Source organism: Artemia sp. Qi Xiang Cuo, chromosome 19, assembly GCF_049724085.1.
Source record: "Artemia sp. Qi Xiang Cuo chromosome 19, ASM4972408v1, whole genome shotgun sequence".
Taxonomy (NCBI): Eukaryota; Metazoa; Arthropoda; class Branchiopoda; order Anostraca; family Artemiidae; genus Artemia; species Artemia sp. Qi Xiang Cuo.
Window position 1 is genome coordinate 40,444,742 of NC_142812.1, and position 22,256 is coordinate 40,466,997.

Consider the following 22,256-nt stretch of genomic DNA (forward strand, 5'->3'; position numbering starts at 1 on the left):
GGCAGCACTTGAAACACATTCAGGAATTTTAAAGGCTCTATTGGATGAACGGAGACAGTGGGCTTCCGAATTATTAATATTATAATAGGTTAGTAGTTGAGGCGGAAGATTATTGGGGAAAGCAGAGTAAGCAAGCGATAAGTTTAGTTTTTGTATGATTTGATCAAGTGGAGCTATTCCAAAATCTGAATACAAATCACGAGTTGGATATAGACTGAGAAGCTAAAAAACTGCCTTAATGGCGCGGTTTTGGGCAAATTTGAGTTTTTTAGTAAAGGACGGTTTTGTATTTTCTCAAACTGATCCGCAATAAGAAAGGTAAAAAATAAAGGAATAATAGAGGGTAACTAGGATGTCAGGAGGAAGAAAATAATTCACACGGTTAATCACAGCTACTTGTCTCAAAATTATTGCTGTTATGTAAGAAATATGATTAGAGAATGACAAGCATGAGCCAATAAATACACCAAGAAACTTGGCAGCCTCCACTTGTGGGAGGATGTCAGAAGAGTTCCTGATATCAAGAGCAGGTTGAATAACGTTTTTGTTGTAGGGGGCTCTGAATAATACTATTTGACTGTTTTCGCTATTAATGGTCATGTTATTCATAAGGCACCACGCCTGGACTCTGTTCAGAAGGACTTGGGCAGACGTTATTGCCAATGGTAGATTGGTGCCAGTGATGAAGAAGTTGCTGTCATCAGCAAATAATACAGGATACACTGAAGGGCCCAGGTCTATAACAAGCTCATTGATGTATAGGAGAATTAAAATAGGGCCTAGAACGGAGCCTTGCGGGACACCCCTCCGAACAGGTAAGGGCTGAGAGTATACTCCACCCAGGCTCACACTCTGTACCCTTCCAGAAAGATAAGAATCAAACCAAGAGAGGGGAACACCACGAATACCATAACTATTTAATTTACTTATTAAAATACTATGATCGACTATGTCAAAGGCCTTAGAAAAATCCAAAAATAAGCCCAATACAGTTTTTTAAGGTCGAGTTGTGAGCGTATGAACTGTGTGGCGTCAATTAGAGCATGAGAGGTTGAGAATTTCGGCCTAAAGCCATATTGGTGAGGGAAAATCAATGATACGGAGTGCTGACTGCCAAACAGAAAGGGAGACAGACGTCTGAAGATGATTCTCTCGAGCACTTTCGATATAACAGGAAGAATTGAGATTGGACGATAATTACCTATCTCAGCTGGATTGCCCTTTTTAAGAGCTGGAATAACTATGGCTGACTTTAGTAAATCAGGGAAAACTCCGTGGGTTAAAGATAGGTTGGCAATATGCTTGATGGGCTCGTAAACAAAAGGAGAAATGGTCTTCAGGGGCTTATGACTTAATCCAATACAGTCAGGAGTAAAACTATTAGGGAGAGAACCGATGATTTGAAGTACCTCATTGCTATCAGTCGGGCAATAAAACATGGATCTAAAATTGAGGCAAGGGATTACAGCCTGTGAGAAGGGGCGAGAGTCAGTATGAGGAACATTAGAAAAATATTTATTAACTGCATCAGGTACACGTAAGGGATCAATTAATCTACCATTTGTGTCTTTAAGGCGAATAGGTATAGACTTTGATTTTCTATTTTTTGAAAGTATATCATTAATGGTGGACCAAATCTTTTTCAGGTTTCCTTTGCAATTGATAATTTTTGTATAATAATAATAATTTTTCTTCGCTTCACGGATGAGTTCAGTGTATAAGTTTTTATAATGTTTATAATTAGATAGGTCAATATCACTACTGGTCTTACAGGCTAACTTATATAATTTTTTTTTACGATATGAGGAGACAATGAGGCTATGTGACATCCAGGGGCATATAGGGATATTTTTCCGTTAGTTTTACGAATAGGAAAAGTTGAATGGATAATTTCACTTAGCCTTTTTGCAAAACTATTTGTGGAAAAATTTACCTCTTGACAATTTAAGACATCGGACCAGTCAGTGGTTCTTAGGCAATCGATAAAATGGTCATGAATCGATAAACGATCAATTTGAAATTAAGACTATTTACATAATTTTAAGTCCCCATATCCTGACTGGGAAGTATCTTCAAAATATTTTTTTTTCATTGACGAACGGCTCTTTGTAATTATATCAGCCAGATTAAATTTATTTGCATCGGATGGATCTGGTACCTTGGTAAAAACCTTACCCTCCCGAATCTAAATTGAGGAAGAAAAATCTTCTAAAAGCGAACATGGATAGAAGAAACAGGGGTCCCAGCAATAGCTAAATCACGATAATAGTTTCTTGGAGATTGAATGCCATACTAGTATACATCATTGCTGCTTGTAATTCTTGTAGTTGTTTGAGATTAAGAATATTGAAAAGTAAAACGAGGGTTTGGGTTTCCGATATATTTACTTGAATCGTCGTTGATGTTCCGGTAAGGTTTTAGCTAGATTTTTTCCACCGAGTTGTGACTATTCATTTTCATTTCTATGAGATTTGCACCCATTGATTAATATTCTAGAAAATGCGAGGTATGCGAGTTTTGAATTTTCGTAATTGAAAATATTTATTGTTTTTGCCTTGAGGGTATAGAAACTCGAGGATTGTTCTTGAGTTTGGAGCTTTTGATATTTTCACTCTAACGTCTTATAAAAACTCGAATTCAAAGTTGAAACATGGGGTTTAGTCGAGGTTATGTCCTTATCATCCTCTTTTTTGGTGCATTTGGTTTGTAGTTTTGTCGTAGGGATTTTTTTTATTCTTTTTTGTTTTTCCTTTCTTAGTGTGACTCTGAAAATTCTATTGGATGTTTTTAATGTTTAGTTTACACGGGCCGTTTTAGCTACGATTTGTTCTTGTCTTTTTCAAAGGCCCTTGGCTAATTTGGTTTATTCTGATGAAATTATAGTTCTCCTTGTACTAGCATAAGAAATAGTTCTAGACTGGGTAAAGATAATAAAAGTATAATTCTATTTTTCTTCTCCTTTTTTTCATTTCCTAACTAATTTGTATTTTGAGGAAGTACATCATAAAAATGGAAATAACTTCAGTGGAAATTCGACGAGAAAGAGAAAAAAAAGCTAAGTTGATGTCAGAAAAGTTTTATCCTTCTTCTTTCGAAAAAAGAAAAGAATTTTATAAGTTAAATGTTTCTCATAGTTTCTTAAATTTTTATCTGCATCATTGATGAACACTGCAGCTTATCATAAAGTTTTAAAAAAGCCTAAGAAATAAGACAAAATGTAGATTTCCTTTACCCACACATAAACTTGACCATTGGGCTAGGGCATAATTTATGAAACAGACCGTTCATTTTGGTAGCGTAAAGTTGAGCTGTGAAAGAAGACGATAAGAAAAAAACACGACTATGTGACGCGGTAATGTGAACTCGTGCTACTATCTCTGATGCGGAGTGAAACGTTAAAGTCTTCGTTGAATACTTCTGGAAAAGGAACAAATTTAACCTACTATTATGAACTACGTGAACTATTATTTCTCATTTAAGTAATAATAATAATAACTTATTTTATGCTCTCTTTACAACAAGAGAAGAAATAAACGGAGTAAAGAAAGGAAAAAGACACTCATCTAAAGGTACAAATATATACACTAACTATTTACATGACAAGACGAGTTAACGGCGAATCAGCAAGGAATTGCACGCTGCGGCGGGTTGCTCTTGCTAATTTTACCAATTCTTGTCACTGGATCAATGATCCCGTAACGGCTACTGACGTAACTATTCGAGAATCATAAAGGTAAAGGCAACATAAATTTTGCCAGATTGTAGTAATGGTTCGCAGCTGTCTTTTTTGGGTCACTTTTAACAAGTCCCAAAGCGGTGATACATATACGATAGAAGGCGCAACTACTGCGGCTCATTTGATTGGAAATTGAAAGGGCTAGTGCCTTTTTTAATAGTTGGAAGTGATTGGAGAGCAACTAACGCCCCTCTCACGCCCACCATTTCCCTATACACATCCAATCAAAATTTTGAGATAGCCGTTTTGATTAAGGTAGTTGTAAGTTCTGGAAATTAGGTCTTTGAGGATGACAAGTGACAACCCCCTCACAGCCCTCAGTGCAAGGGTTGTAATTTATGCCCTGGGGACATATAAGGTGTTTATAGAAAGCGTTGTCTTAGAAACTCAAAAAGGGCTCATACGATTGGAAATTGAAAGGGCTAGTGCACATAGTCGAAAGTGATAGGAAGGCTTGGCATTTTTATAGTAAAGATAAGATACTACTACTACTACTAAAAACTCATCGCATCACCAAGCCGCCTGAGGCCAACACAGCTACGCACGCTTCCACTCCAATCTATTCAAAGCCTCCCTTTTTACACCCGCCCACGAAGTTCCCATTTCCTTTAAATCTTTCTTTCTGACGTCCTCCCACCCCAGACGAGGCCGACCTGCTTTCCGTTTAACCCTAGACGGTTGGCCGAAAAGAACAATCTTCGGCAATCTGTCATCCTTCATCCAAACAACGTGTCCTAGCCATCTCAACCGTTTTTTCATTATAACCCTAGAGAGCGGTAATGAACCACATTTTTCGTACAGCCTACTGTTTGAAAAATAGTCAATCAGCCGGGTGCCCAGAACAATCCTTAGTCAATTTCTCTGGAAAACATCTAGAAAATCTTCACCCGCTTTTCGGAGCGTCCATACTTCAGAACCATATTTGACCACTGTCATCACTGTAGATTCCAATATTCTAATCTTGGTTTGCAGACTTATCTTCCTATTTTTCCAGACTTTTTTTAACTGTGAAAAAACACCCTGAGCCTTGGCTATTCTATATTTAACATCTTCACTGCTCCCACCATCTTTACTAATAAAACTACCAAGGTAAGTGAAGCTGCCCACCTGATCAATCTTTTCATTACCCAACGTCACCTTTTCATCTTCACTTATTCCTAGCTTTAGTGACTTAGTCTTCCTAACATTAATTTTCAAACCAATTCTAGCACCCTGAACTCGCAAAACCTCTAAAACTTCCTTCATTTTGCTCACACTTTCATCTAGGATGCTTAAATCATCAGCATAATCCAAGTCCAGGAGACTTTTTCCTCCCCATTTGATTCCGTGGTCTCCCATTGCCTTTCCTGTGCTCCTTAAAACAAAGTCCGTTAAAATAATCCATACAAAGGGGGATAGAACACAACCCTGCTTAGCTCCTGATTTAATACAAAACCAGCTATTAACCTTATTTCCTATCTTAACCACAGCAGTGTTATTGTCGTACAAAGCACTCATCACTTTAATGTATTTGTCTGGTGTACCATACAAGGATAAAACCTTTACTAAAACTCTTCTACAAACAGAATTGAACGCTTGCTCATAATCTATAAAATTGAGGGCTAAAGGTATTTCACAACTCAGGCACTTCTTAATTATTAACCTAAGAGTGAAAATTTGGTCAACACATCCTATACCTTGTCTAAAACTGCACTATTGTTCTCTTAAAACTTTGTCTACAGCATCTCTCAGTCTAAAATGTATCATTTTAATAAGTAATTTACTATCTAGAGAGACCAGACTAATGCCTCGATAATTACCACACTCACTCTTGTCACAATTCTTATATAGTGGTTTAATTAAAGTTTTCCTAAAATCGTTAGGTGCTTCCCCTTTTTCAAAAATCATATTCATAACCTTCAGTAACTTATTTCTAACCTCAGAGCCACCATATTTAAAAAAACTCATTTACCATTCTATCAGCACCTGGAGCCTTATTATTCTTTAATCCTTTTAGTACTGTTGCTAATTCCTCCTCACAAAACAAAACATCCAAGATATCACAAACTTTTTCATTTTCCTCTATATTTTTTCCTGCAACTCTACCTCGGTTAAACAAATTCTCAAAATGTTCAGCCCATCTCTCTTTAGTTTTTTCCTTATCGCTAATTGCGACTCCATTCCTATCTTTAACTGGGCATAGTCCGGATTGACTACTCCCTCTCAATTTGTTAACGTGCCAGTATAATATTTTACTATTATGCCGTCTAGCTGCATCTTCCAGATCCTCGCCAATTTTATCCATGGCCTCCACTTCACACCTCCTTAGTTCATATTTTAATGCTTTCTCCACTTTCTTTACATTTCTTTTGTTTTCATACAATCTATCACTCAGATAATTCTTGTACAAGTCCTTTCTCCTTTCTATTAAACATAAAGCTTTTTCACTAATATTCTTAGCTGCAGTTCTAGCTTTGTGTCCTAATACACCTTTAGCAACTTCACAAACTATTTTTCTAAAATTATTCCAACCATCTTCTACATTATCAAATTTTAAACTCTCAAGTTTAGTTTTCAACTGTTCCTGGAACGTTTCTCTCAAATTTTCATCCTGGAGTCTACCAACATCATAACTTCCGGGGAGGTAGTCACCCTTCCGATATTTCAGCTTTAAATTAACCCTTGACACTATTAGATGATGATCTTTATTTTTAACATCAATAACAGCACTCCTACATACCCTAGTATCTTGTATTGATCCTGCCAGTCTTCGGTTTACTATAGAATAATCAATAAGCTTTGCTGTCTTACCAACACGTGAATACCATGTTAACTTATGAACCATTTTATGACCAAACACCGTATTGGTTATAACTAGATTGTTATACCTACAAAATTGCAGAAGTCTGTATCCATTACTGTTTTCTTTTCCTACACCAAATTTACCTAGTCCTTTCCTAAAATCTCCCAGTAATAACATCATATTTCTACCTGGGACCCTGTCTATTTGCTCCTGTAACTGTAAGTAAAATTCATCTGAGTCACTAGTATCTCCGTCAGTCGGTTCTACAAGGGAATATACTACTATAACTGATACCCTGAAATTCTTAGTCATGAAATGAGCCATTAGTGTTCTATTATTAACACCTTTCCAGGCTAAACAAGACTTGGTAGCTTCCTTATCCATCATGAGCCCTGCACCTCGTCTATGTACCTCGTCCCTCCTGTCTAAGTAAAAAAATTCTATATCACCTAATTTCATGAACTTAACATAAGTTGGGCGCAAAACCCCTATGCCTTCCCAAGGCCAGAACATAATTTGCACTTTACTGAAAAAAATACAAATGAATCCGCATTGTCAGTTTAATATACATATACTGATATTTAGTAATCAAAATGTTTATACTATTTGATTTATTAAAGTTACAAAAGTAAAAACATATATAGTTTTTCACTAAAGTGCAAATTATGTTCTGGCCTTGGGAAGGCATAGGGGTTTTGAGCCTTACTCATGTTAATTTCTGCTCGTTTTGAGTTTGACTCGGTTATTTATTGTAATTTCTGGTCGTTTTGGGTTTCATTTATTTATCGATGCTGATTTGTAGTAGTTTCACGCTTGTTAGATTATTTGATTTTATTTTTGCTCATTTTTTGTTTAATGGAGTTCTTTACTTTTCTTTGAAAAACTTATTTTCTGAAAAAAGGTTTTTTTTAATTAATCTTTAATAAACCCGTTGGCCAGTCTTATCGTTGAACCATAATCAATTCCGAGGTACGCAGGCTATCCGATTCATTAATCAGTGAACCTTTAATATTGAGCGAAACAGGGAAATTGTACTTCGCCGACCTGTTGAAAATACAAAACTCTGTTTTGGAGACATTCACAGCAAGACCAATAGATTTACAAAGTTCAACAATCTTAGCCAAATTATCCCGTAAACCAGATATAGAAAAACTGAGTAGCAGTAGATCGTCGGCTTATGACAAGTAGCTAATATCAAGCCCATCAAGGTTGAAACTTGTGCTTAAACATGAACCCTGTCTTACACCTTTAAGTAGTGGTACATCCTCCGAAAGCACTGGTCGATTATTTCGCTCTATCTCTACCTAGCACAATACGTATAACTATGTTACTATACTAAAACTACAAAACGGACACGATGGAGGATCAAAGCCGCAATCCAGAAGTGATAACAATGCTTGTGAGTGCAAAATACGATCAAAAGCAGCAGAAATGTCAACGCTACATGTAAACACAGGAAAACCCTTCGCAGAGGCTCTGCGCAAAATAGTCGAAGTAATTCTGTGAGCTGTGGCACAACCGACATGCGCCCGGAACCCAAGATGCTTACTTCCTGCGAGACATTTTGAAACAACAAACGGCAGCAGGAGTTTTTCGAACACTTTACTAAATAAACTCGACACTGTAATTGGTCTGTACGAACTGCACGAAGTCGCTTCTTTATTTTTCTTCAATATCGTGGTAGTAATCCCGACACAAAAGTTGCTTGGCACGATACGCTGTGGGACGTACATTTGAAATAGCAGGGTAAGATGATCGATAAATAGATCAAAAGCATTTTTTAGATGGTCACTGCAAATTCCATTAATTCCAGCAGCTTTGCCACTCTTTAGCTTAGATATTATAGTATGGGCTAGATTCTTAGAAATACTATTTTTGCTATGTACATGTTCAGTATTTTTCAGGCGAGCATTCAACTGTTCCGTAAATTCCTGGTTCACAAGTGAATCAGGAACGGAAAAAAACATTTTTGTAGTGAGTTACCCATTCGTTTTCACTGATTATGGAATAACGGTTAGAATCACGAAATTCACTTTTGTATACTTTCCATAACTTTTTGGGATTACGCTAAAAAATTTTCGATTGATTTTCTAATATGTCAGCTTCGGCCTTTTAGACACAAAATGCGAATTGCTTTTTTGCTTGTCAGTAGCTACGGAATACATGCCCAGAGCGAGGCTTGTTGTACTCAATCCATGCTCGATACCAAAATTTACTACGTTGTTTTGCACTCTTAGTATCGGGGTTATTCCAGACAGATTATCTTGTTCCTGACTTGATGCGGGATGTTAGGACAACACATTTCAGGGCAAACTTCAAGGCGTGCATCAGTTCGCAAGTATGTATTTCTAGGGCAATCCTATCTTTTGTTGAATTGTCTTCTAGCAGTTGGAAAGGAACTCTAATTTTGGCTAGTAGCTCATTAAGAACAGTCCGATAGTGTTCTTTATTTATTTTCTCCCATTCGCTAACTTCACGTCAATCTTGCCTAGGTTTGGGTGACGTGAACCGGCAGGGTAAATGTCACTTATGCTGCATTGGTCGTGCACGTGGGCTGCAAGCGTATCAAAATCCGTTGCAGGGATGTTTGAAACAAAATAACGATGTCTGATGTGGACCTCGAGCTAGGGATTTTTCACCAGACTTTTAGGGAATGAAAACATTTGAAGGGGAAACACCGGTAATATAGTGTAAGTATGATAACATACTTACTTTCGGATTGTGTCCTACTATAATTCTACTCTTTTTTTCGTACTTAAATACTTTATGCCCACATTAGTGGAATGGAAGCACTGGTCCGAGCCGACTGCAGGCCTGACCAAAATTCCGATCAGAGGCAATTGTTCGGTAATCTGTAGGCATATACAAGCAAACCAGGATAAGGCTTGACGGAATCGTGATCCTCACTGCAATAAGAAAGTCACAGCTTCCAGCTAGAGAAGGTGATAAGAGGGATTCCGTGAATACAGCCAAACCGCCACTACGGTGACCGCCGCCAGAATTCTTTTTGGCTGGCTGCAAGAAAGTGCACTTGCTTTGGTATGCAGACCACAGAGAAACGGTCCGAATTCTCAGAAACAAAAAAGTGCAATATTGTGTGCAATATTAAACTGCAATATTATGGTCCTGCTTGAAATTATCTTAGAAAAAAAACCTTTTAACCTACTGTTTATATAATTTAGAGTACGGGCCCATATAGGCCCTTTTACTATCATTGACTATTTTTGTAATAACTAGGCTATTGCACCTACAAGATAATAGCAGTCTATAAGCATTGGTACTATTCTTCCATTAAATTTACCCAAACTAAGATACCATCTTTCATTAAACTAGATGGTTGTAAAGGGCATTAGAGAGGAAGGATGGTAAAGGGCATTAAAGTCTTCTAATAAAACTGCCATATTCTATCTGGGATTTTGTCGATTTGTTCTTGCAACTTTATTTAAACTGACCTAAGTCACTACCGTCTCCGTCAGTCGATTCTACAGGCGGGTATACATAGACTGACACATTACGCTTTTCGGTCATAAAGTGAGCATCTAGAATTTATTAATACTTTTTCAACCTGAGCAAGACTTAGATGATTCGCTATTCATTATGAGAACCACTCCCAGCCTAAGAACGGGTAGTACCAGCTCCCACGTGAATCACAGTATAAAGATATAGCAGTAAGTTTACCGCAGATAATTTCTGGCTCTTCATTCTCGGTGCGAACAAACAGCTCCTCCCACTTATTCTTGTATTAGCGCGTACAAACAGCTCCTCTCATATGCCATCAGCGGTCCAATTACCCTGGAACACGTATTTTGGCAGAAACTTTCTCAAAATGTTTTTGAAACCAACTTGAGACTTCGAAACCTACTTTTAATTTCTAAAAACATCTAATAATAACATTGCACTACTAATTACCAATTTTAATATGTTGTATAAAATGAATTAATTTAAGGTTATTCTCATTAATATTTAAGGTTCCATCTCTGAAGCCATGTTTTGTGTTCAAGATAGATATGAGTTTTCTGACTGAGGACAGAGCTACTTGTGCGTCTTTTCATACGTTATATAGAGCCCTCGTATCTCGGTCCGGGTTTTTATAATGGGTGAGATAGAGAAAGATCATACTGCCTATAATATATACACTGTGACGTGAATGTACCATTTTTTGCCGAAATGCTAGCAGGCACAAGGTATTGCCGAGACTGCGTGTAGTCAATAGGTTTCATTAACAGTTCACGATTTTTGTTCTTAGTTTGGTAAGTAAATGCTGTTTTGTGGTGGATGGGAAGATTCAGAGTTTCGGGGGAACGGGGTAAACTATTTTTTTTCTCTGGTCTTCAGTCTTTCTCTGGGCAACAATTTTTATCGAAGGATAATTTGGAATGAGAAAAGTGGAAATGACTCATTTTTTTTTATCCGAGCGTAAAAAAATTATTCTGTTTATCTTATGCGGAAGTTTGCCAAACAGAAAAATCATCTAAGATCAGAAATAGAAGTGAGTCAAATATTCAGCCAGATACTGGGGGGGGGGGGCTCGAAATTTGGCCTTTGGAGGCAATTTTAACTCCTATCAAAACTTAGCTTGACCTAGAAAATCATTAACAGTTTCAAAGTGACAGAATTATGTTTCGATTTTCTAGTTTTTAGTATTCACGTGTTGTTGTCTGCTTTGCTGTTTTAGCCCATGTTCCAAAAACTAATTTTGTTGAGTTAAAACGAATATTTTATTCTTCTCATGCTAGGAAATGAGGTATTTCTAAGCCAATAAAGGATATAAGAGTATAATTCAGTTTTTTTTCTTTTTGAAGCTATTTTGTATTTTGATGAAATGCTTTGAAAATTTGAAATCATTACTGGTTATTTTGAAAAGAAGAGATGCGAAATCTAAATAAGTTTTATTTCTTTGTTTTGTGAAAGACGGAATGGCTCGAGATCGTAAATGTCTTTGTATTCCTGACTCATTTTGTCTCTGTCTTTAAAAGAAGCTGAAAATAATTTACAAAGTAATAACAAATTAAATAGAAATACATAGAGCTTTTTAAACTTAAAACTGGCAGAAATTCTTCTGAAAATGTAAGGTCTTTGACCCCCTAAACTACTTACTGTTAATGCCAAAGTTCTATTTTTGCTTCAATAGAAATTCTCTTTACTTCGCTTTGTAAGTATATTCATTTTCTTGACTGTTCATTAAAAAGTGTACTATTGAAATTTCATTAGACCCAGGTGGTACCTCAGCGTTAACTGGGCTTACGAAAAAGGGTAGTCGTCCCTTTTATTATGGTAACTTCTTTTCCCTCTGTTTTGAAATAGCTCTTTCTTTCGTACAAGTTTTTATAAAATTTACGAGGTATTTTCTTCTCTTATGTAATGCTGGACAGTCTTTTTTTTTGCTTATAACTGTCAGTATGCAACTCCTAACTGAAAATATTGTATTTCTTGTGTATGAAATCTCAAAGAAATGTCCTAGACCAAAGGCGATAAGTTCAACTTCGCTTTAATCAAGACAGAATTACGGATTTTATAACCGTTCTTACTTACCCATCCGTTTCTTTTGTATTGGCCTGCCTCTTCCACTAAGTTTAGGTGGAATGTCAATAATTACAAATTTAAGGCTATTAAAAAAAAAAAAAATGGTTTATTTTCGCTAAAATTTGTAGTTGAGAGTTGTGAAGCCACAAATGACAGATATAGGTGTAACATTACAACGTGAGCGTCTTACAACAAAACACACACATAAAAAAAATTAAACACTGGCACCTAACACTGTCCCCCATCTTCTCAGCGGGAAAGCAATCACCAGGAAAATGCGTGGGCATTTTATGGTTGACACTGCGCTACATGCTATTCTGCTTTCCTAGGTCTTTCTCGAAGAACGTCCCAGTGTTGTTGAATCAGTTCTACAGCTTGAAGAAATATTGGAACTCAAAAACCTGTACACAAAGCTTATGAACAAAGAAGCAGACGTTGCGGATATAGAAGGAAACCCTTCCCTGGAAAAAATAGTGGGATTCATCGATAGGAAGAGACTGGAACTGTTCCAGTATAGAACCTCGAAACTGTGGTTCCAATGCTCCGATACTGTATCCGTACTGCGAAATTTCTTAAGAGCCGAACGATCTGGGTCATGGCATCTCCACTGAAAATCCACTTCTGACATGCTACCTTATCTGGCGGCATCTGGGCACTACAATCACACAGAATTCTGTCAAATTTACCTCCAGCGAATGGTCAAGCTCCAGGAAACCCATCCTGCCGTCTATAAACCCTTCCAGAATGGAATGCACGTGATCAGACGTTCTGAAAGATTCTGGGCTGGGTTCTCCACGGATCTTGTGATTGAGCAGGAGCTTCTTGCGTTGTCCCAAAACGTTTGGTGTCCTTACCGATGAAAGTAGTATGACAGAGGTTCAAAGGTCTTTATGGGTTCTGTCTCGACCAGTCTCTTCTGCATTAAATCTTCCGATGGAGGGTATGTCACAGGTTTTCTATGGTACTAGTGAACGACTAAAGGAAACGTCCGAGCCGAGGCAGTTAAGAGATTGTAAAGACACCCAAATCGTTATCAATTTCCTAGAAAAAGGATCACCATTTAATGGGATCTTCAACTAAAAAACATCACCAACGTTCTGACGTTGATTCTCCTAGAGATTTAGGCCTAAAAATCTTTGTCTCCATGTCTGGAAAGCTGGTCGCTGATTTTGTGTTTTTTCACGAAAATAACAGGCAGTTCAAATTGCTACGATGCAGAATCCACGTGGCGACTGCAAAATAATAAATCCCACTCTCCCTTTTCAGAGGTTTTTCACGCTAGCAAAGAGCATTTATCTCACGGAATCTGACTACTTTTAACTCAAACTGTATTCCTACCCAGCATCATTTTTTGACAGTTCTTGCATGCTCCGGTCTCCGAACAAGCCAGAGTTTGCCAAGGCTCTATCACAGGCTTGCAATCTTGAGAAGCACTGTACTCCTCTTCCGAAAGGCATTCGATATTTCATCGATGGTGGTGCTCTTCTGCACAGAGTTCTATGGGCCAAAAACGAACAATACTCTGAAATTCTTGACCATTATGCTGCTTACGTGACCCAAAAGTATCTATCTGCCACTATTATGTTTGACGGCTATGATGGCGGAGCTACCATAAAGGATATGGCCCAGTTTACGATAAGTCATGTAATCAGCCGTGAGATTTTCTTCACAGCAGATATGTAGCTGAAGGTAAAAAATGATGCTGAAGGTAAAATCAAGGCCAGGTTAATCCTCGCGTTGGCTGTTCATCTCTGATCAAAGGACTTCCAGGCACCGTAATCCAGGCGTCGTAATCCAGGCACCAGATGATGCAGATGTCCCAATTGTTCGAGCTGCTGTTGATTCTTCCGGTATTACGACACTACACTGCCGTGATTGGAGATGATACTGATCTTTTAGTTCTATTGTGTTATCATGGTGACCTATCAACAAGAAACTATTCTTTGCACATGAGCTAAAGTCGAACAAAGCTCCCCGAATATGGGATATTCACTAATTGAAAGAGAAGATGGGCCAAGAGACATACCATCTGATTCTTTTTGAATCAGATCTCACGCCATCTTAGGCTGTGACTCTACTTCACGGATCCACAGTGTGGGAAAAGGTCTTGCTCTGAAGAAGCAAATGGCAAATGCCGATTTTCGTACATCAGCTGCAATTTTCATGCTGAAATCCGCTTCGAAGGAGGAAGTAAGAGTTTCTGGAGAAGACGCTCCGCTCATGATATGTGAATCATCAAAAGGGGGAAATCGAAATGAACTCCGCAGGGAAGTTTTTAAAAAGAAGGTGACTACTGCTAGCACCTTTATCCATCCAGAACAGTTACCACCGATTTCTGATGCGGCTAAATTCCACAGTTACAAGGTTTTCTACCAAGTTCAGGTATGGAGTGGAAGTCCTGATTCTGAACTTAAAGCCGAGGAGTGGGGTTGGAAAAATAAAGATGACTTCTGGTAATCTTTGGAGGAGCCTCGTTTTATTGGAAATCAAATGCTCCCATAGCCCCTGGGGTAAGGATTATAAATTATCCAATTTGTCTATTTTTTACATGCAGGTTTATCATTGTGAAAGGATGGAATGTTTGTTCATGGGTGCGTCCGAAAAGACTAAGGGTATCCAGGCGAAATTTCGCGAAACTTTGAGGGGTATGGTGAGCTAAATAAAAAGATACCATCTGCGTTCACGTTATCAAAAATGTATATTTGCAATATTTTAGAAACAGGTAAGTGTATTAACTTGAAACTTGCAGGACCACTACTACTACTACTGTGGCTGCAAATGCTGACTACTTCTGCAACTACGACTACGACTGCAACAGTGACTACTTCTGACTACGACGACTTGCAACTATGACTGCGACTGCTTGCAACTGGTACTATGTTTACTTGTGACTACTTTCAGAGCATGTTAGGGGAGGTTGAACAAAATCAAAACTCATTATTTGCGTGCTGATTGTCAAAAGAGAGCATCAGCAATATCTCAGGAATGGCTGAGGGCATTAAGGTGAAACTTTGAGGGTATGTTGAACAGTGCTTGAAGTTTCAGGGAATGCTTAATGGGATTTTAAACTACGTAAATAAAAAGATACTATGTGCATCCGTGTTATCAACAAAGTAGCTTATATCCGCAATATCTTAAGAGCGGCTAATGGTCTAGAATATTCAATCAAGAGACACTATGTGCATCTAGAGTTGTCAGAATGAAGTATCTGAAATGTCCCAGGAACGACTGACGGCATTTAGTTGAAACTTTCAGGGGTTTGTTAAGGGGGTATTAAAACAAATCACAAGCCACTAATCAGAACTATTAAATTAGAATTATATATTTTAATTCTTAGGCTAGAGACACGAAAAACTGGACACATATTCAGTATATTCACCAAAACTTTGGCAATCAAAAAGGAACAGAAATTAATTAAAAAAAAAACTTCCTGGAAAATAAGTTTTCAAAGAAAAGTCATTTTTTTTTTGTCAGAGGTACTTCTCTAGGAATGAGATAAGTGATGTAAATATCTACTCCCCGAAAATATAGGCTGCAGTTAAGTAAATACCTGGAAATGAAAAGCGAACAGAAATTAATTAAAAAAAAAACTTTATGAGAAAGAAGTTTTTCAAAGAAAAGTAAAGGCCTTATTAAACTTGACATCAGCAGAAATGAATTCATATAATAATTAAAGTCAAACCGACCAGAAATTACTATTAAAGAATAAATGAAGCCCAAAACGAACAGGAATTAAATAAACAATCATAGCAAAGAAACATACAATAGGTACTAATATAAATGAATAAATAAATCTTATATCGAGTAAAACTTAAATTGAATATGCAAATCAGTCATAAAAGTAACAAAAATTACTACAAACAAGAGTTTGGCTACTGCCCCCGTCCCTAACCGTGAAAGTGTAGAGCCTACTGCGTCATTGCCCCTTTACTGAAAACTATATGTGTTTTGAAAAATGTTATAAGTACTAACAAAATTAAACTGGATATTTTATATATAATGATAATAATTGGTGAAAGCTCATCAGTTCAACATTTTATTTCACCGTAATTTTATTTCTATTTTCAATGTTGGAACAAGTACAAAAGAAAATATTTCTAATATAATTTTTTTGAAAACTGTATGTGTCTCAAACAGTCCTTGGAAAGAACTAATAAAACTTAGTATTTGATATATAATAAAATTATTTGCTGAAAGCTCAGCAAGATTTTATCTCACTGTACTGTAATTTTTATTTTTGTTTCAATGTTGTAATTGCAAAAGGCAATATTTGTAATGTAATTCGTTTTCAATAAAGAGCAATGACGCAGTAGGCTTTAGACTTTTACAGTCAGGGAAGGGGGCAGTAGCCAAGCTCTTGTTTGTAATAATTTTTGTTCGTTTTAAGCTTGATTCTTATATTAAATTTAAGTTTTACTCGTTTTTAAATTTACAGGTATTTATTAATTTATATTAGGACTGTTGTATGTTTGTTTGTTATGATTGTTTATTTAAAATTTTGGTCGTTTTGAGTTTGAATTATTATAGGAAAATATTTATGCTGATCTAAATTTTACTATGGCCTTTACTTTTCTTTAAAAACTTTTTTTGCAAAGTCTTTCTTTAATCAATGAAAGAAACGCTTTCCGAAAATCTCAGGTTGAATCCAAATAAGGTTAGATCAATTGATTGAAAATAGACGTAAATCTTTTGATCTTTTTATTGGATCTAAATATTCTTATGAAACGGCTTTACGTTACTATCCTTATTTCAGATTCTTCGTCATCCTGATCACGTCAAAACAGGTGTATATTTGTCATCGCACCATGAAGAGTTAGTGATCATTGACCAGTTCTTGGGATTATTGGATCTAAATATCCTTATGAAACGGCTTTATGTTACTATCCTTATTTCAGATTCTTCGACATCCTGATCACGTCAAAACAGGTGTATATTTGTCATCGCACCATGAAAAGTTAGTGATCATTGACCAGTCCTGGGCATTTTTAGGAGGGGTTGACTTGTGTTACGGAAGATGGGACGACTATAAGCACAGGTAATTGTTCCTGGCGATTCTATACTCTTTCAATTTCTAATTTTACGGGGGTGTTGTCTAACTCTCCGCCCCATTTTTTCTCTCTTTCTCTGCTTTTATCTCTATTTCTTCTAAATCTGTCGAGTCCCATTAGAGGATAATTCATCAAAGTGTTTCTGCTTCGACGTTATCTTTCGTTCTTTATAAAACTCTCTTTATGAGTAGAACTTCATCATCAATTTCTAAGAGTAATCCTCAATCTTGTCTGCTCCAGGCATCACAGGCTTTTCGTCTTCTTTAGATCCATATCTATTTATTATTCCCTCTTCTTTTTGTCTAGTGCAAATCTAATCTTTTCTCTAAAAACTGAACTTGAAACTGGCTGTTATAATCGAAAAGAAGTGTACCCTATTTTTTAATTTCACTGGAAAATGGCAAATTAAAGTAAGGTTCCGCAAATAAGCAGATACTTATACACTGTTATTCTTGTTATCGTAACAGATGCAAAGATTCTGACTGTACCAATAGACTCAACAGAACAAATTTGATGTAGCCTATTCTCAAATGGTAGGTCTCTTTTATTATGGCTGCCGCGATCCTCAATAAAATTGCAAAAGTTTAAAGAGTATTATCACCAAATTGGGGGTTTTTGGCTAATATTTTTATTATCAGAGTAAAGAGCCATAAGTCTGCAATGTATTGTTTTTCCTCATCAGTTTCGTATAGAAGGGATGATCGTAAAAACTAGAAGGGGGCTCAATCGATTTTAAATTGAAAGTTCCAGTGCGCTTTTTAAGAGTCGAAAGTGATTGGATGCCCCTCATAGGACCCCACCCCATAACCCTCCAAGATGCCTGATGAAAATTCTTAAATACTCATATTGTTCAAAATAGTTGAAAGATCCAATAAATTTGACTCCGGAGATGGCGTGCCCCCAGAGATTGCGCTGACTAAGTAATGAGCGAAGTGCGCACAGTATGTTATTTATTTATTTATATGTTTTTTCCACCAAAGCTTTACGTTTGGAAGGAGTTGTCGTTGAAACTTTGGAACGGACTCATTCCATTGGAAATTGAAATGACTAGTGCCCTTTTAAGAGTCAAAACTGATTGGAGGGCAGCCAAGCCCTCCTTCCATTTTATTTTTTCCTCCTCAAAGACGTCCGATAAAAATTTTGGGATTCATATAATTGATTTTGAACTGTTATCCCCGTGAAAATTAGAATCTATTTCATATCTATGTAGCGATTTAAATCAAAAGACATTGTGTGGTACCAGGTTATCAAAATAGTGTACCTGCAACATGTCCTGAATGGCTTGAGGTATCTAGTTGAAACTTTTAGTCATTGTATGGGGGGTGCGAGTTGAATTTTAATTTTGATTAGAGGGAGGGGTGGAGAGGCGGGCTAAAAATTTTGTTCCAATCCACATAAACATTTCTTCATTGTAAATGCTTATAGGACCTCTAACCTATGCACAATTGAGTATTGAGGTAAGTCAGAAGATGCTACGTGTTGTCAGGTGGTCCAAACGGTATATCTATAATGTCCCCGGGAACGATTTGTGGGATTACGTCGAAATTTTCCGGGAATCTTGGCAGAGAAAGGGGCAAGTGGACTTCGAATCTTAACTTGGGGGACGGGCTAGAAGGAAAAAGCTGATAGATTTTGGTCTTTAATATATATTTTTTTCTACACTATGAGCCTTTATTGGACTAGAACATATTTCTGGTGAAGAAACGATGTAAATCTACAGTTATCATATGTACCTACGTTATCAACATTGCGCATCTGTATTATCTTAGGAACAGCTTGAGGGATCGAATTGAAATTTCCAAAGGGTGCTGGAGGTCAAAGAAGACCTCAAAATTTTATTTATCATAAAGGGTTATATAACTAGACCCCGGTGCAGCGCCGATGAGGGAAGACCGGTGGCGGCGGGGCCAAAAAAGCGCGCAGCGCCGTGCCGCCGGTAAGACGTCGGCGGCGCGCCGCCAGCGCAATCAATGTTGACGGCAAACATTTATGTTTTCATCAGTCTTTCTCAAATCACAGCTTAGATTTACAACAGATTCGAGCCTATTCATGAGTTCAAAACTTCACAAGTCGCTGGCTGGAAACTGGTCTTCTTTGTCATTCATCAAGAGAAGTAGAAATCTGGTAGAAACGAAATGGCTGTGGCGTTTCAGAACCCTTGCATAATAGTTGAAGTATCTATTAGTTATGTATTCTTAACATAAATAATTATCAAAATTAGTAGTTTTTTTTCATTGAGCATTACTGCATACAAAACTTCAAATACCGTATCACAAAATTCGTCAGTTATCTGGGTAAAAACTTTGAATATAAGTTTGAACTTAGAAGCTTAATTTTTTCATAATGCCCTTTGCCAATATCTGCTTTTTCACCTTTAAAAACAGTTGAAATGGACAACTTTGATATTGATCGTTTTTTTTTTTGCTCTTTTAGATTCCTAAAAAGTCTTCCATTAAAAACGTGTTTTAATGACAATTTAAAAAAATACATTATGTATAACTCACGAAAATCTTGTTAATTTTTGAACTACCACAGGGGTTAGACAAAGATGTTGTACGAAGTAATTTTGCTTGGCTTCTTCCTTCTTTAATTTACACGTATTGATTCATATTTCAAAACATTATCCAACTGTCGAAATATACCATACATAAAACATAAAACAGTATTTACAATACACAAAAAAACATACAATTGCAAGCAGAAATATATTTAAAACAAAAAAACACGTCAACCTGTCCTACCAATTTTTTCCACAATCATTTATAATCATTTTGAATAGGATAACTTAAAATTTCATCTTAAAAAATAATCAAACATCAGTTCCCAATGACGAAATGTGGATGACCCACCTCAGTACTGGAAGGAAAATGAAATTTAATTTCCAATCAATGTGTCAGTCTCAACCAATTATCTAGGTTGAACTTAAATGAATATATATAATGGACGATATCAGAACATTGAACACTTTTCGAAGAGCATAGCAACTCAACGTTATCTTGTACGATTCGAATATGTTTCTCAATTATAATTAAACTGAAATGAAAACATTATGACGTTAGAAACTTTTAACTAAGACAGTGAACGTTTAGAAATTTTCCTTAGGGGTATTCTCATTGAATTTCCTTTCTTTTAAAATCGTGGCAACGCGTAACGGGTAAGCTGGTATACTAATGAAAGGCCAAATATTAGTATGTGTAAAAAAAAGGTATTTTTCAAAATAGTGTGGAGGGACAAAAAATCTAGGGGTCAACTGGTCGAAAAAGATTCCTTCATTCAAACTTGGAAGTCAATTCTAACTGCGGGATGTGACTATAATTGTCATACTAAGAACTACGGGCCTACCCAAGAAATATTGCTCACTCTTTGAAAAGCTGTATGAGGATACGGAGATCTGCATGCAAGTCAAGGGAAGACGCAGTCCCACATTCGCCGTGAACACTGGTGTCCGGAAAGGTTGCGTCGCCGCTCCTGACCTCTTCAACTGCATCATAGACCATTTAATGACGAGCACGACGAATCGGCCTAAGCTCGATCTTCAGTTCGGAGACCAGCTTTTCTCTGATGCTGACTTCACCGACGACATAGCGCTAGTTGCGAGCACCGTCGAAAAGATCACCAAAGCTCTCCAGGTCCTCTCAGAAGAAGCCTCGAAAGTTGGACTGAAGATCAACTGGCAGAAAACCAAAGTTATGCTCCTTAAGCCCCCCACGTCCCGTTCTACTGTAAAGGAAGTCAACATCGGAAGTAACCGAGTAGATGTGATTGAAGACTTCACTTACCTGGGATCTATTCTGTCGAATGATGGCTTGATCACAAAAGAGCTTACATCTCGAATTGCCAAAGCTTCAGCACTTGTTGGGAGGCTTAGCAGCATCTGGCGAAAGCCAAAGATAAGCCACTTTACCAAAATGTGAATTTACAATGCGTCAGTCAGCACCGTCCTGCTGTATGAAGCGGAGACGTGGCCAGCTGCAAAATCTATTCTCAGCGCCGTCGATGTCGCTCAGACGAAACATCTCCGAAGAATCGAAAGACTTCAGTGGACTGACTTCGTTAGCAACCAGACACTCCTGTCTCCTACGGCTCAGACTTCCTTCTCGACGTAGCTCGCCCAGCGTACTGTTCAGTGGTACGGCCACCCCCTTCGCATGCCACACAACGCCCTAGCACGGGTCGCATTTGACTTCGACCCCACCCTACATGGATGGAAGCGACCCAGAGGACGCCCACCCACTAGGTGGAAAGACAAAGCCGATGAATTTCTCACCCAAGCCCACATCCCGGTGGAAGAAGCTGCAAGCCTGGCAAGCGATAGGTCAGCCTTGAGGCGCCTAGTCTCATCGTTCTCTACGCCGAACCCTCGGCAGGAGCCTTAAGTCAAGTAAGTCAAGTCAAGTTATCCACTTTGTGTGGACTGAGGCTGCTTTCAATAAGAAAATTCAAAATATTATTATTTTAAAATAATAATTCCCTACCCCCCCCCCCTCTGGACACAACCATGGTAGGATACTGTCTCTGCTTTAAATTAAAAAAAAAAATTTTTGGCATCCCTTCTTTCAATAAAAAAGATCAAAGTACTATCACTTAAATATAATAACTCCCTATGCCCCCCTCTGGATATCATCTTGATAGGATACCGTCTCTGCTTTAAATTAAAAAAAAACTTTTTGGCATCCCTGCTTCCAATAAAAAAAATCAAGATATTACCATTTAAATATAATACTTCCCTAACCCTCCCCCCTGGATACCATGCACCTTGATAGGGTACCTTCTCTGCTTTAAATTAAAAAAATAATTAACTTTTTGGCATCCCTGCTTTAAAAAATAAATAAATTTGACTTACTATCATTTAAACATAATATCTCCCTAATCCCCCCCCCCCCCTCTCGGGATACCACCTTGATAGAATACTGTCTCCACTTTAATTTAAAAAAAAATAACTTTTTGGCATCCCTGCTTTCAATAAAAAAAATTTATCAAGGTACTATCACTTAAATATAATAACTCCCTATGCCCCCCCCCCTATGGATACCATCATCTTGATAGGATACCGTCTCTGCTTTAAATAAAAAAAAATAACTTTTTGGCATTCCTACTTTCAAAAAAAATTCGAGGTATTATCATTTAAATATGATAGCTCCCAACCCCCGCCCCCTCTGGATACCAC

The 22,256-nt window shown here is 37.3% G+C and overlaps 1 protein-coding gene across 1 annotated transcript in view; it reads left to right on the plus strand.

The window, feature by feature from the left end:
* The window catches only part of LOC148940837 (phospholipase D1-like), a 404,878-nt gene that overhangs the window by 280,026 nt on the left and 102,596 nt on the right, over positions 1–22,256 (plus strand). Inside the window, exon 11 of the mRNA XM_089105088.1 lies at positions 16,937–17,076. Coding sequence (XP_088961214.1) covers positions 16,937–17,076 — 140 coding nt within the window. The remainder of the gene's footprint in view (positions 1–16,936; positions 17,077–22,256) is intronic.